This window comes from Trachypithecus francoisi, unplaced genomic scaffold (genome assembly GCF_009764315.1).
Source record: "Trachypithecus francoisi isolate TF-2019V2 unplaced genomic scaffold, Tfra_2.0 Contig01440, whole genome shotgun sequence".
NCBI lineage: Eukaryota > Metazoa > Chordata > Mammalia > Primates > Cercopithecidae > Trachypithecus > Trachypithecus francoisi.
Genome location: NW_022681431.1, coordinates 25,797,855 through 25,813,483, shown reverse-complemented (window position 1 = coordinate 25,813,483; position 15,629 = coordinate 25,797,855). Strand labels below are relative to the sequence as shown.

General features: G+C 52.0%; 1 protein-coding gene across 1 annotated transcript in view; it reads right to left on the bottom strand.

The window, feature by feature from the left end:
* ADGRA2 (adhesion G protein-coupled receptor A2) overlaps nucleotides 1-15,629 on the bottom strand; it is a 46,536-nt gene that overhangs the window by 19,387 nt on the left and 11,520 nt on the right. Inside the window, exon 2 of the mRNA XM_033230910.1 lies at nucleotides 9,875-9,946. Coding sequence (XP_033086801.1) covers nucleotides 9,875-9,946 — 72 coding nt within the window. The remainder of the gene's footprint in view (nucleotides 1-9,874; nucleotides 9,947-15,629) is intronic.

The window sequence follows — 15,629 nt, the reverse complement described above, 5'->3', positions numbered from 1 at the left end:
AAGAGAACCACAGAATGGGAAAATATTTGCAAATCAGGTCTGATAGGAGATGTGTATCTAGAATATATACAGGATTTGTACAGCTCATTAGCAAAAAGACAAATAATCCAGTTGAAAAAAATGTGCAGGCTGGGCACGGTGGCTCATGCATGTAATCCCAGCACTCCGGGTGGCCAAGGTGAGCGGATCACAAGGTCAGGAGTTCGAGATCAGCCTGACCAGCATGGTGAAACCCTGTCTTTACTAAAAATACAAAAATTAGCCAGGTGTGGTGGCGTGCACCTGTAATCCCAGCTACTCAGGAGGCTGAGGCAGGAGAATCACTTGAACCCAGGAGGCAGAGGTTGCAGTGAGCCAAGATCATGCCATTGCACTCCAGCCTGGGCAACAAGAGCAAACTCCATCTCAAAAAAAAAAAAAAAAAAAAATTGCATCTCAAAGGATACCATCAAGAAAGTGAAAGAGAAGACAGAATGAGAGAAAATATTTGCAAATCAGATCGATAAGGGATGTCTATCTAGAATACATACAGGATTTGTACAACTCAATAGCAAAAAGACAAATAACCCAGTTGAAAAAAATGGGCAAAGGATCTGAATAGACATTTTATCCAAGAAGACACACAAATGGCCAATAAGCCCATGCAAAGATGCTCAGCATCACCAGCAGTAAGGGAAATGCAAATCAAAGCCACTTTACACCTACTAAGACAGCTATAATAAAAAAGAGGGACTCCAGCAAATGTTGATGACAATGTGGAGAAACTGGAACCCTTGCACATTATTGGTGGGAATGTAAAATGGTGCAGACACTTTGGAAAACAGTTTCACATTTGGGTTACCATATGACCCAGAAATTCCACTCCTAGGTATACATCCAAGAGAAATACACATACATCCACACAATAACCCATAGCTGAATGCTCACAGCAGCATTGTGCATAGTGGCAAAAAGTAGAAACTGGCCACATGTGGTAGCTCAAGCCTGTAATCCCAGCACTTTGGGAGGCTAAGGCAGGAGGATCACTTGAGACCAGGAGTTCGAGACCAGCCTGAGCAACACAGTGAGACTCCTATCTCTACCAAAAACAATTGGCCAGGCATGGTGGTGCATGCCTGTAGTCCCAGCTACTCAGAAGGCTGAAGCAGGAGAATTGCTTGAGCCCAGGAAGTCAAGGCTGCAGTTAGCCATGAACATGCCACTGCACTCTAGCACTCTATCCTAGGCGCCAGAGTGAGACCCTGTCTGTCAAAAAAAAAAAAAAAAAAGACTGGGCGCGGTGGCTCACACCTGTAATCCCAGCACTTTGGAGGCCAAGGCGGGCGGATCATGAGGTCAGGAGTTCGAGACCAACATGATGAAACCCCATCTCTACTAAAAAATACAAAAATTAGCTGGGTGTGGTGGTGCGCGCCTGTAATCCCAGCTACTCAGGCGTCTGAGGCAGGAGAATCGCTTGAACTCGGGAGGAGGAGGTTGCAGCAAGCCGAGATCGTGCTGCTGCACTCCAGACTGGGCAACAGAGTGAGACTCCATCTCAAAAAGAAAAGTAGTATCCACCCAAATACTCAAGAGATGAAGGGATAAACAAAATGTGGTGTAGTCGTACAATGGAATATTATCTGGCCATTAAAAGGAACGAAGTACTGATACATGCTATAACATGGGTGAACCCTGAAAGTACCATGCTGAAAGAATCGAGTTATGAAAGATCACCTATTGCATGATTTCATTTATCTAAAATGTCCAGAACAGGCAGATTTAGAGATCTATAGACAGAAAGCAGATTAGTGGTTGCTTGGGCCTGGGGAAGAGCGGGTGGAGGAATAAGCAGTGACTGTTAATGATTCAAGGTTTCTTTTGTGGATGATGAAAATGTTCTAAAATTAGATTATGGTGATTACACCATTCTGTAAAATATACTAGAAACCACTGGATTGCACACTTTTTTTTAAACGGGTGAGCTTTTATGGCACATAAATTATATCTCACTAGAGCCATTAAAGAGCATGTGAGTTTTTATGACCGTGTCTGTGTGTGTGTGTGTGTGTGTGCGCCCACATACAGGCAGGGTGGGGTGGTAGAGAGTCAACTCCCTCTGGCCCCCACAGACCTCCCTGCTTGTGGGTTTGAAAACCAAATTATAGGTTTGGAGGCCACAAAGCAGCCTTCCCTGGGCCTACAAGACTTCCAGGGTTCACTAGAAAGTGGGGGCTGGCTGAGAAGTGGGCCAGGACACCCTGCAGGTATAGAAGTGTCTAGGGGAGGAAGGGAGAGATTCTAGTCCCATCCTCCAGGTCCCTCTCGTCTCTGATCCAATCCACAGGTTATTTATTGAGCATGTACCCCATGCCAGGCACGGGGACTACTATGGCCAACAAGCGGGCTGTCCCTGAACCCATCAGCCTCCCCTCCTGGGCTTCAGTGGTGCCGGAGTCCAGGCAGCTTCTCTGCAGCATTCCTCCCCGGTGTTGTTGGGGACGGGAAGGGGAGGAGGGACAAAGCCCGGCAGCCTTACCCTTGGCCCCGCCCATAGATTAATGGAAGCCACCTGGCGTGGGGCGAGCCGCACTCCATCCCCAGGCCCCCACTTCGTTCGTTCCCATGAGCATCTGCTTCTAATGAGCGCCTCAGCACCCCTGCATACCAGCCCCCGGGGCTCATTAATCTCATTAAGTAATGACAAATCATCCCAGGGCTGACCGGGCTCCCCTCCCCAGCCTCTTTCCTTTAGCCATGCACAAGCCTCTGGGGGCCGGTGTCCACACGGACCCACACGCTGGCAGGCATGCAGTCTCACTCCCTGGGCTCTCTTGGGGCTGTCTGCCCTGGGGCTGGCTTGGTCCCTGGTCTAGAGGCATCTTACTGTGACTGACACCCTCAGAGCACCCCCCAGAAAAGTCTTCCTGCGGCCTGCTCCCCATTGCATGTGCTTGGTGGGGGATCCCGGGGAATGAATCACCAGCTGTACTTGGAGCATGTATATTTTTCAGCTACACAATTGCCTGCTCAAGGCGGGGAACGCTAGGCAAATCTATGCAAATGACAGGTGGCCAGGGTAACATCTAGCAACTGGGAACTCTTCAGAGGGGAAGGGAACTGCCTGCCATGTACTAGAAGCCTGTGCTGCCCTGTGTTCTGTGTAAGGAACTCCTCCTCTGTTCCTGTAACAACTCCTCATAGCCCCATTTTCCAGGTGAGTAACCCGGGGCTGGGAGAGGCACTGGAAGGTAAAAGAAGGAGGGATGATTCCACTCCAAGCTGCTTTTCACACCAAATGGAGTCCAGTGCTCTTTCATCAGCTCCTCTCTGCCCCAAAATTCTTTCCTTTAAGAAACAGGCTCGGCCATGCTGGAGGGTGGTGGGAGAGAGAGAGGGCCCAGAGGTGCAAGGCGGGGCTTCTGTACACTCCCTGGGCAGCCCAGGAGGTATTTCTGCAGGGCTCTGTTTCCTGTCTTTTTTTCTTTTGGAGGTGGAGTCTCACTCTGTCGCCCAGGCTGGAGTGCAGTGGTATGATCTCAGGCTCACTGCAACCTCCACTCCCAGATTCAAGTGAATCTCCTGCCTCAGCCTCCCAAGTAGCTGGAGTTACAGGCACTCGCCACCACGCCCTGCTAATTTTTTGTATTTTTAATACAGATGGGGTTTCACCGTGATAACCAGGAGTGTCTCGATCTCCTGACCTCATGATCCATCCACCTTGGCCTCCCAAAGGGTTGGGATTACAGGCGTGAACCACTGCGCCCAGCTCAGGTCTTCCTGTCTGTCCTACCTGGCTAATAAAGGTGTGTGCCTCCCATCTCCACCCCTACCCCCAACCTCTCTGGACCCAAGTCCTCCATACGATCATGTCTGACACATTCCCACTGGGCATCCGCTCTGTGGCCCCTTCCTTGCCGACCCTGCCCACGCTGGCCTCAGGATCCTGCATTACAAAATGGACACCACGCAGATCTACTCCCAGCTCCTGTCTAACAAGGTGACCCCCTCACATACACACAGCCCATTTGCAAGGCCCAAGGGACTCTCAGCCAAGGAAGCCATGCAGGCACATTCTGCAACAGCCTGGACCTTCCGTTTCAGTTAACAGACTGGTCCCCAACCCTCCCATGGGACGTGCTGCTCATATACTGTGGGATGTTAAGTTGCCATGGCCTCAGCCGTCCAAGCCTAGACATCTGAGTTTGACAGGACAGAGGGATCAGTGTTTCCTGAGCACCAACTACATGCCAGCCTGCAGAGTCTTATTCCTGATGAATAGGCCCTCAGTCTAGGGGTCATCTTGTCCACTGGCACCTAACCCTGGATGAGCATGAGAATTGCCTGTATAGCGTGTAAAAAATTCCCAAGCCCCATGGGACAGATGAATTAGAATCTCCAGGAGGGAGGCCCAGCATCTGTATTACCCAACGGCCCTCTCCTTCTGGGAGGATAGTGGTTGTGATGGTTAGTTTTGTGTCAACTTGGACAAGGCTATAGTACCCAGTGGTTTAATCACACATGAATCTAGATGTCGCTGTGCAGGTATTTTGTAGATGTGGTTGACATCTTCCATCAGCTGACCTCATATGAAGGAGATGCTCCTGTATGATGTGGGTGGGCCTCATCCAATCAGCTGAAGGCCTTAAGAGCAGGCACTGAAGCTTCCTAGAGAAGAAATTCTGCCCCAAGACTGCAGTGTCTGCTCCTGCCTGACTTCTCAGACTGCTGGCCTGCTCTACAGATTTGGGGTCTGCCAGCCCCCATAACCATGTCAATCAATTCCTTTTTTAAAAAATGTCTTTGTGGCCAGATGCGGTGGCTCATGCCTGTAATTCCAGCACTTTGGGAGGCGGGCGGATCACTTGAGGTCAGGAGTTCGAGACCAGCCTGGCCAACATGGTGAAACCCCGGCTACTAAAAATACAAAAATTAGCCAGGTGTGGTGGCATGTGCCTGTAATCCCAGCTACTTGGGAGTCTGAGGCAGGAGAATCCCTTGAACCTGGGAGGTGGAGGTTGCAGTGAGCCAAGATCGTGCCACTGCACTCCAGATTGGGCGACAGAGTGAGACTCTGTCTCAAAAAAGAAAAAGGCCAGGTGCGGTGGCTCACGCCTGTCATCCCAGCATTTTGGAAGGCCGAGGTGGGCGGATCACAAGGTCAAGAGATTGAGGCCATTCTCATCCTAGCCAACATGGTGAAACACTGTCTCTACTAAAAATACAAAAATTAGCAGGGCGTGGTGGCATGTGCCTGTAGTCCCAGCTACTTGGGAGGCTGAAGCAGGAGAATCGCTTAAACCTGGGAGGTGGAGGTTGCACTGAGCCAAGATCATGCCACTGCACTCCAGCCTGGTGACAGAGTGAGACTCCATCTCAAAAAAAAAAAAAAGAAAAAAAAAAGAAGTATTTGTATATATAAATATAGCAGTGATCAGTGACCATGTTGGAGACCCTGAGCTCCTCCAGCCCCGAACAAGCACCATTCCTGTCCTGCTGCCCACGGTGCACCCTTCTGCCTAGATGGCCCCTCCTCTGGAAAGCCTGGCCCTGTCACTGGGTTCTGTGATCATCTTCTCCCTATGGGTGCTGTGGGTGTCTCACACACATCCAAGGATCATAGAATTTTAGATCCATAATGCACATCCCGAATCACCCCATCTACCCCAGCTCTTCTGACAATGAGGAATCGAAGGCCACCCCGGTGGCCACCCCGGCATCACACCCTACCTGTCTCCTGCCACATCCCCCTGGCTCGCTCTGCCAGCTCACACTGCCCTTCTGTTTCTCAGACTCCCCAGGCATTCCCTGAACCCAGGGGTCTTGGCAATGCCTGCTCTCTTCATCCTTCCTGAGAGCTCCAGGCTTCCTTTCTCGTCCCTTCAGGTCTCAGGCCCAGGCATGTCATCAGCAAGGCCTTCCTGACCTCACTATATAAAATAGCACCCCTGGCCCTCCGGCTTTCTCTCCTCCTTACCCTGTCTTGTTTCTCTCTGCTGCATTTCGGCCTCCAGACACACCACACATCTATTTGTTTTTTTCTGGGTCCTATCAGTAGAGGTAAGGACCAGGAGGGCAGGCACCTGGTCTCCTGTGCTCACTCCCAATGCCTAGAACAGAGCCTGGTACATAGAAGGGCTCAGTGAGCACCTACAGAATGAATGGATGGGGTGACCAGCACAGAGCAGGAGCTGGGACTCAGCGTTTAGAATTCCCACTCTAGTGCTGCTCCTACATCGCACGACTTGGCATCAAGCCAGATGTCGCCCCTCGTGAGCTGCTGTTGCCCTGGTTCTTCTGATTGCCTGCCATGCTCAGGGTGTACTTTTTATGCAGCCTCTGGAGCCTTGGTGCTAGAGAAGGACAGGCCATCTTTTCATCTTCATCAGAAAAATGTGCTCTCATGAGACTGAAGGACAAGGAGACAGAAGCAAGGCTGAAGAAGGGGAGATGTCAGTGAGGCCACCAGGGGCTCTGAACAGCACCTTCTTGCTTGTGCTAAGGAGGAGGAGGAAGAGCCACTGCGGAAGGTGCCAGCCTGAGAGGGGCAGGGCAGGGGCTGAAGAGGCCACTGAGGCTTGCCTTCCTCCAAAGACCCCTGGAAGGACATCTGGTTTCCTGTGACTCAGCCCTCCAAGACTAAGCCTGGGCTAAGCAGAGGATGCAGAGCTCTCGAATGCTTGGCCACTTTCCCTCTTTGTTGACACCCAAGAGAACTTTTATTTTTATTTATTTATTTATTTAGAGACGGAGTCTTGCTCTGTCGCCCAGGCTGGAGTACAATGGCACAATCTCAGCTCACTGCAACCTCTGCCTCCCAGGTTCAAGCAATTCTCCCTGCCTCAGCCTCCTGAATAGCTGGGATTACAGGCACCCACCACCACGCCTGGCTAATTTTTGTATTTTTAGTAGAGAGAAGGTTTCACCATGTTGGCCAGGCTGGTCTCGAACTCCTGACCTCAGGTGATCCGCTGGCCTCGGCCTCCCAAAGTGCTGGGATTACAGGTGTAAGCCACCACGCCTGGCCTATTTATTTATTTAGAGAGACAGAGTCTCACTCTTTCGCCCAAGCTGGAGTGCAGTGGCACAATTATGGCTCACTGCAGCCTCAACTTACCCAGCTCAAGCGATTCCCACCTCAGCCTCCCGAGTAGCTGGAACTATGGGAGTGTACCACCATGCCTGACTAATTAAAAAAATTCTTTTTTCTAGAGACCAGGTCTCATCATGTTGCCCAGACTGGTCTTGAGCTCCTGAGCTCAAGCAATCTGCCTGCCTCCCAAAGCTTTGGAATTACTGGCATGAGCTACCATGCCTGGCACCAAGGAGACTTTTAGGTAGCAGCTTGGTGGCAGCCCTTTCTCTGTATCAGGACCGCTCTGTCTGTGAGCCACAGAGAAGATGGTCAGAGGGACCTGGGCATGGAGCCGTGTGCGCCACAGAGAAGATGGTCAGAGGGACCTGGGCATGGAGCTGTGTGTGCCACAGAGAAGATGGTCAGAGGGACCTGGGCATGGAGTCGTGTGCACCACAGAGAAATGGTCAGAGGGACCTGGGCATGGAGCCGTGTGTGCCACAGAGAAATGGTCAGAGGGACCTGGGCATGGAGCCGTGTGCGACTCCACTCACTGTCACCATCCCAGGTCCCCTGCTATCCCCAGCTTGTCCCAGATTGGTAGACAGCCTGCTCTGCCTTTCTGCCCAAATATGGGATTTATGCCTTCCCACTCCCAGGAACCCAGCCAGGCCATCACTCTTTCCTCACAGCTTCAGGGGTTTGGGGCCAGAGGCTTTCCCTTCCACGGTGGAATGGGTGTCATGGAGGCTCCGTCATGAGACTGCTGTCATAGTGAGAGATCTCAATACCATGTCACATCCATACTGTGTCTCCATTACCTGTGAACACTTTGGACTTTGCTGACACCTCCTTTGAACTTGACAGGAGCCCTAATCTATGTGTGTGTGTGTGTGTGTGTGTGTGTGTTTTGCTTTTCTTGAGGCAGAGTCTTGCTCGGTCGCCCAGGCTGGAGTGCAGTGGTACGATCTCAGCTCACTGCAACCTCCACCTCCCGTGTTCAAGCGATTCTCCTGCCTCAGCCTCCTGAGCAGCTGGGACTACAGGCACGCACCACCATGCCCAGCTAATTTTTGTATTTTTAGTAGAGACGGGGTTTTACCATGTTGGCCAGGCTGGTCTCAAACTCCTGACCTCGTGATCCACCCACTTCGACCTCCCAAAGTACTGGGATTACGGGTATGAGCCACCATGCCCGGCCGTGTGTGTGTGTGTGTGTGTGTGTGAGACGGAGTCTCGCCGTGTCACCCAGGCTGGAGTGCAGTGGTGCAATCTCAGCTTACTGCAACCTTGGCTTCCCAGGTTCAAGAGATTCTGGTGCCTCAGCCCTCCGAGTAGCTGGGATTATAGGCATGCAGCACCATGCCCAGCTAGTTTTTGTATTTTTAGTAGAGGTGGGGTTTCACCATGTTGGCCAGGCTGGTCTCGAACTCTTGGCCACCCACCTCAGCCTCCCAAAGTGCTGGGATTACAGGTGTGAGCCACTGCGCCTGGCCTAAGTGTGTGTGTTTTTAAGAGACAGGGCCTTACTCTGTTACCCAGGCTGGAGTGCAGTGGCACAATCATAGCTCAACCCCACTCCTACTGCAGTCTTGAACCCCTGGGCTCAAGCTGTCCTCCAGCCTCGGCCTCCCAAAAGTGCTGGGATTTACGGAACCACCACGCCCAGCCCCCAATATACTTAATTCTAAAATACATAGCATTGTTTGTGGTCTCCCCTGGACTGCAGTCGCCTGGGCTCTTTTTGAGCAGGCGTCACACCTTACTCTTTTGTGTCTCCCACTGCACTGACCCAAAGCTTTTGGGCAAAATGGTGCTAGAGGGGCCAAGGGCCCTCCCTGTCAGAGAAACTAGGAAAGCCTAGCAGGATGGGAGCAGAGATGGCAGAGGGGATGGGGCCGTGGGAGAGAAAGCAAGAGTCAGGCTCTAGGAAAAGGTGGGAGGCCCAGGTGGAGGGGCAAGGACCCAGAGCTGTGGTCCAGGCTGTGGTCCCTGGAGTGTAGCAACGGAGCAGGGAACTTAGACAGAGGGTGGTTCCATTCTCTAGTCTGGCAGCTTCAGGGACTAGCCCAAGTGGCTGAGTGAGGTCTCCCACCCAGAGCTTACCCTACCTCTCCACCAGCTCCCCATGCGGAGAGGGCAGGGCTTCTGTGTCCCCCCATTTCCCTAACAACTCAGAGCCACCAGCTCCTCCTCAATAACCCTCTTCCCCACTCTGGCCCCACCAGACACAAGGGCCGCAGCTCTGGGAATGAGGTTCCAGCTGGCTAGCAGGGCCCTGGCAGCCCCAGGGCCAAGGCCAGCCTGAAGACTGCTGCTGCCCAGGCGGCTCTGAACCAGGGTTGGGTGGGCTGGAGTCCGGGAGAGGCTTGGAAACGATCAGCCTTCCCCACCCTCAGCCCCCTTGGGGCTTTGTTTGTTGATTTGTTTGTAGGAAAGGCAGAAAAGGGCCGCAGTCAGTCGCTTTAAGCCGCCTTCAGCCCTTTTATGCTGGGCCCCCAGCTGGGAGGGGGAGGCCAGCTGAGGGCTCGGCCCTCACAGCTTATTGCTCATTAAAGAGCGTTAATGAGCTTCTCAGAGCCCCTCCCCTCTTCTCTCGCCCTGTCGGGCAGAGGAGCTGGCCTCTCGTTCCATACCGGCCTCTCTGGCTTCTCCTTGTTGGCCAAGCCCTGGGCAGGGTCCCATTGGGTCGAACTCCCGGCCCTGCTCGGCCGGCAGGTTCTGAAGTCACTCAGCGACCAGCGTTCCTCCTCCTCCCCGGGGTGACCCCTTGCCGTCATGGCTAGCCCGCTCCTCCGCCCCACCTTCCCCAGCACTTACAGCTTCTCCAGCAGCGACAGGCCCAAGAAGGAGCCATTGCGGAGCCCCGTGATCTTGTTGTTGCTTAAGAGCCTGAAGGGACAGAGAGAACACAGACAGGAGAAGGTGCTGTTACATGCTGGGCATCCGCTTTCACCACTGGTGGGGCCAGCATGCATCTATGTCAACGGCGCCACCTGGAGTTGTGCAAGGCAGCAGCCCCACCCTCTACTCCCGGAGATTATAGGGAGAAGCCGGCCAACAGTCCACCCAGCCCCAAGTCAGACCTTTCTGCCCTGAGTCTCCCCCAAGCCGGGCTCCGACGTGGGGCTCTGTGTGCAAGTGGGAGGTAGGCTGAGCAGCTGGAGGTGATGCTGGGATGCCCCGTTTCCACTCTGGAACCACAGGGTTGACCCTCAGTGCCCCGTCATGCCCTTCACAGTTTCATCTTTGCTCAAGCCCTTCACCCAATATCCCAAGAAGAGTGGTGGGGAGAATGGCTTGAACGGGGCCAGGATGCCCAGCAGGTCTGGAGGCAGGCGGGAGCTGCCCTTCCTCAGAGCTTTGCACACTCTTACCTGTGAGCTGAGGACCTCATAGGCCCCCATCTCAGAGGGCCTGCGTGCACAATGGCCGCACCCTGACCTCCCAATCCTTCTGAAGCCTTGGCAGAAAGCTGATGGAGCCCCGAGTGTCGGGGAAGCCAGGCCTCAGCCTCAGTCACTGTGCCCTCCGGGTTCCATTTATTTATTCATTTGTATTTAGGGGAAGAGGAAAGGGGCCCCAAGTGACTGAGAGAGACCGAATGTCTCATCTCCGCCCACCCACTCAGCCTTTCTCTGCCAAGCTCCCTGCTGGGAGGAGGGAGATCCAGGCCAGCCAAAGGGCTCATCCCCCAGTTAATTGCTTATTAGAAAGCTTTAATGAGCCTCTCCGCCCAAACTCTTGCCTGCCCTGGGCTGAGGCAAAGGGTCTCCCTTCTTTGGTCTTAAGGGTAGAGAACTGACCTGGGAAGGCCAGAGGTGCAGGCCCTGGGCCTTTCCTTGAGCGAGCAGCCTCCAAGCTGGACTGGAAGGGAGAGGGAAGTGGGAAGGAACAAGCCCCAAGAGGAGCTGGCAAAGAGATGAGCCTCGAAGCTTCTTAGAAGTGGTGGGTGAACAGATCAGGGGCAGTGGGGAGACCCCTGATGGCTAACATTCCAGCTGCTCCATCTTCCATTGGCTCGTGGAGAAGACAGTGGCCAGGATGGAGGGAAGCATGGAAAAGTGTGGAAGGGGCTTTCTAGGACCATGGGAGGGGTGGAGACCTCATCTCCTTCCTTCCTTCTCCCCACTCCATAGATCTCTCCCACCCATCCAGTGCCTGCCTAATGGTCCCTCCAATGGTGACATTTCCTGGTGGGAAGTGATAAGTAGGGAGGTAGGTTGGCTGGGTTTCCAAAATGCTTACACACACACAAACACACACACACATGCACAATGTTGATATGTCAAAAAGTACATCACAGTATTCATTATATGAGATATTAGACCTTCTATTAACTCATTTTATTATTGTATTTATTATTCTCATTTTACGGGTTAGGATAGTTTTATTTTCACTTCACACATGGGGGTGTTCGTGGTAATCATAATCTTGACCATTCTTAGGGCCTCTAAGAGGCCTTTAAGGATCTTATTAGGCGCTGGTGGGGCTGGGGTGGCCTCTGAGCGGTGACAGGCTCTTTAAAAAATTAAAAAAAATATTTTAGAGACACGGTCTTGCTCTGTCACCCAGACTAGAGTGCAGTGGCACAGTTAGAGCTCACTGCAGCCCCACTCCTGGGCTCAAGGAATCTTCCTGCCTCTGCCTGAGTAGCTGGGACTATAGGCGTGAACCATCATGCCTGGCAGGTGACAGGCTCTGACTTTAAAGTCAAAGCCTGCCTCACTCCACCCCCAGTTCATGCCCTTCCTATACCCTAGAGTTTACATTAAATGTTGGACAAGGGGCTGGGTGCAGTGGCTCATATCTGTAACCCAGCACTTTGGGAGGCTGAGATGGGCAGATCACTTGAGGCCAGGAGTTCAAGACCAGCCTGGGCAACGTAGTGAAACTCTGTCTCTACAAAATAAGTAAATAAAAATAAAAAAAATTAGCTGGGCCTGGTGGCATGGTGCCTGTAGTCCCAGCTACTCAGGAGCCTAAGGGAGGAGGATTGTATCACTTAAGCCCAGGAGTTCAAGGCTGCAGTGAGCTATGATGGCACCATTGCACTACAGCCCAGACAACAGAGTGAGACCCAGTGTCAAAAAAATAAAATAAAATAAAAAGTCTGCAACTCCCAATCCTCAATATTAAAACCTGAGATCTCAGTTTGAGAGCTCTGCCCAGCCTGGGGCAGAGGTGGTGTTGGTGGGGGTGGTTCCTCACATTTTCCCAACTCTTTAGCCTTTAACCCACTTCAAATACCCCAGATTCTTTAACAGAGAGCTGACAACAACAACAACAACAAAAACTATTGCAAGTGCTTGTCATTTTCAGTTTTCTTTTCTTTTTCTTTTTTTTTCTTTTTTTCTGAAACAGAGTCTCGCTCTATGGCCCAGACTGGAGTGCAATGGTGCGATCTCGGCTCACTGCAATCTCCGCCTCCCGGGTTCAAGTGATTCTCCTGCCTCAGCCTCCAGAGTAGCTGGGATTACAGGTGACTGTCACCATGCCTGGCTAATTTTTGTATTTTTAGTAGAAACAGTGTTTCACCATGTTGGTCGGGCTGGTCTCGAACTCCTGACCTCAGGTGATCCGCCTGCCTCGGCCTCCCAGAGTGCCGGAATTACAGGTGTGAGCCACTGCGCCCGGCCCATTTTAAATTTTCTAGTAGCCACATTTAAAAAGTTTAAAAGTTGGACGGTGCGGTGGACTCACGGCTATAATCCTAGCACTCTGGGAGGCTGAGGCGGGCGGATCACCTGAGGTCAGGAGTTTGAGACCAGCCTGGCCAACATGGCGAAACCCCGTCTTTACTAAAAACACAAAATTAGCCGGGCGTGGTGGCGCATGCCTGTAATCCCAGCTACTCGGTAGGCTGAGGCAGGAGAATCACTTGGACCCGGGAGGCACAGGTTGCAGTGAGCCGAGATTGCACCATTGCACTCCAGCCTGGGCAACAAGAGCGAAACTCTGTCACACACACAAAAAAACTTGGCTGGGCACAATGGCTCACATCTGTAATCCCAGCACTTTGGGAGGCTGAGGCAGGCAGATCACCTGAGGTCAGGAGTTCGAGACCAGCCTAGCCAACATGGTGAAACCCCATCTGTATTAAAAATGCAAAAAAATTAGCCAAGTGTGGTGGCACATGCCTGTAATCCCAGCTACTTGGGGAGGCTGAGGCAGGAGAATCTCTTGAACCCAAGAGGCGGAGGTTGCAGTGAGCCAAGAACGCACTATTGCACTCTAGCCTGGGTGACGAGAGTGAAATTCTGTCTCAAAAAACAACAACAAAACAAACAAACACACACACACACACACGGACACAGTATAAAAGTTCTTTTTTTTTTTTTTTTTGAGACGGAGTCTTGCTCTGTCGCCCAGGCTGGAGTACAGTGGCACGATCTCGGTTCACTGCAAGCTCCACCTCCCAGGTTCACGCCATTCTCCTCCCTCAGCCTCTTGAGTAGCTGGGACTACAGACGCCTGCCACCACACCCGGCTAATTTTTTTGTGTTTTTTAGTAGAAATGGGTTTCACCATGTTAGCCAGGATGGTCTTGATCTCCTGACCTCATGATCCACCCACCTTGGCCTCCCAAAGTGCTGGGATTACAGGCATGAGCCACTGAGTCCGGCCTAAAAGTTCATTTTGAGAATATATGTTATTTAGGCCTGGTGCAGTGGCTCATGCCTGTAATCCCAGTGCTTTGGAAGGCTGAGGCAGGAGAATTGCTTGAAGCCAGGGGTTCAAGACCAGTCTGGGCAACATAGCAAGACCCTATCTCTACAAAAAATGTTTTAAAAAGTAGTCAGACATGGTGGCCTGCCTGTAGTCCTAGCTACTTGGGAGGATGAGGGAAGAGGATCACTTAAACCCAGGAGTTTGAGGCTGCAGTGACCTGTGATTGCACCACTGCACTCCAGCCTGAGTTCCTCCCTCCCTCCCTCCGTCCCTCCCTCCCTCCCTCCCTCTCTTCCTTCCTTCCTTCCTTCCTTCCTTCTTTCTTTCTTTTCTTTCTTTCTTTCTGGTTTTGCTCTGTCGCTAGGCTGCAGTGCAGTGGTGCGCTCTCAGCTCACTACAACCTCCTCCTCCCGGGTTCAAGCAATTCTCCTGCTGCCGCCTCCCAAGTAGCTGGGACTACAGGTGCACTCCACCACGCCCAGCTAATTTTTGTATTTTCATTTCAATATATAATCAATATAAAATTATTAATGAGATACTTTCATTTTGATTTTGGTAGAAAGTCTCAGGACCCTGGAATGTCCTACTACTCTATTCTCTGCCAACACATCTCAATTCAGACCAGCTGCGGGCCAAGTGCACTCGTATCCGTGTGCAGGGCGGAAGCACAGCGACAGATGGACAGATCGGGGACCTGCCCCAGAGAAGAGCAAGGACGAGCCTCTGGCCCTGAATATCTTATCTCTGGGACTGGCTCCCATCCTTCCCCAGGCCGCCCTGAGCCCAGACTTCATGCAGGCCCGGTCTCTTTCTCTCTATCTTCCCTCCACCCCACCCCTCTCTCTCTGAGGCAGCCTCTGTGTGTGCTGGGAGGCAAGGGCTGGGTTGAGTCGGGGGCAGCTGCAGCCCACGCTTCCGGTTTGGCTAGCCCAGCACCAACTGCAGCCCTGAAAGTCTTGAAATGAGATATTTTCTTGCTGCAGAGAACATGGTCCTGATGCCCCACCCTCTGACCCACTCGCAGACGCAGGCACCAGGCAAAGGCCTTTCTCATCCTTCTCCTCCAAGGGCCCCCCTTCTTGCGGAATTTCCAGCTCTTGAAAAGACCACTGTGTGATTCCAGTCCTCAGATCCAGCATTGGATCTTTTGGCCTTAACCTGGAGAGGTCTGAGGAAGTTTACTCTAGACCTAGATTATCCAGAGAGGGGCCTCCACTGACATTGAGCTTGATGGTTCTGTTCTCCAGAGGGTGCCTTGTGGTGGGTCTATCTGGGGAGAGGAGGGAAGGCAGTTTTAGACAGACAGTGCAGGGTTTTTTTGATTTGTTTTGTTTTGTTTTTTAAGAGAGACAAGTCTTGCTCTATTTCCCAGGCTGGAATGCAGTGGCATGATCACAAATCACTGCAGCCTCCACCTCTTGAGCTCAAGCAATCCTCTCACCTTGGCCTTCCCAGGAGCTAGGACTACAGTCATGCACCAGCATGACTAGCTAATTTAAAAAAAATGTTTTTGTAGAGGCTGGGTACAGTGGCTCATGTCTATAATCCCAGCAGTTTGGGAGGCCAAGGTGGGTGGATCACTTGAGGCCAGGAGTTCAAGACCAGCCTGGCCAACATGGTGAAATCCCATCTCTACTAAAAACAAAAATTAGCCAGGTGTGGTGGCACGCACCTGTAATCCCTACTCTGGAAGCTGAGGCAGGAGAATCGCTTGAACCCAGGAGGTGGAGGTTGCAGTGAGCCAAGATCATGCCACTGTACTCCAGTTTGGGCAGCAGAGCAAGACTCTGTCTCAAAAAAAAAAAAAAAAAAGAGAGAGAAAGAAGTTTTTCTAGAGATGGGATCTCACTATGTTACCCAGGCTAGTCTTGAACTTCTAAACACAAGAAATCTACTTGCCTCA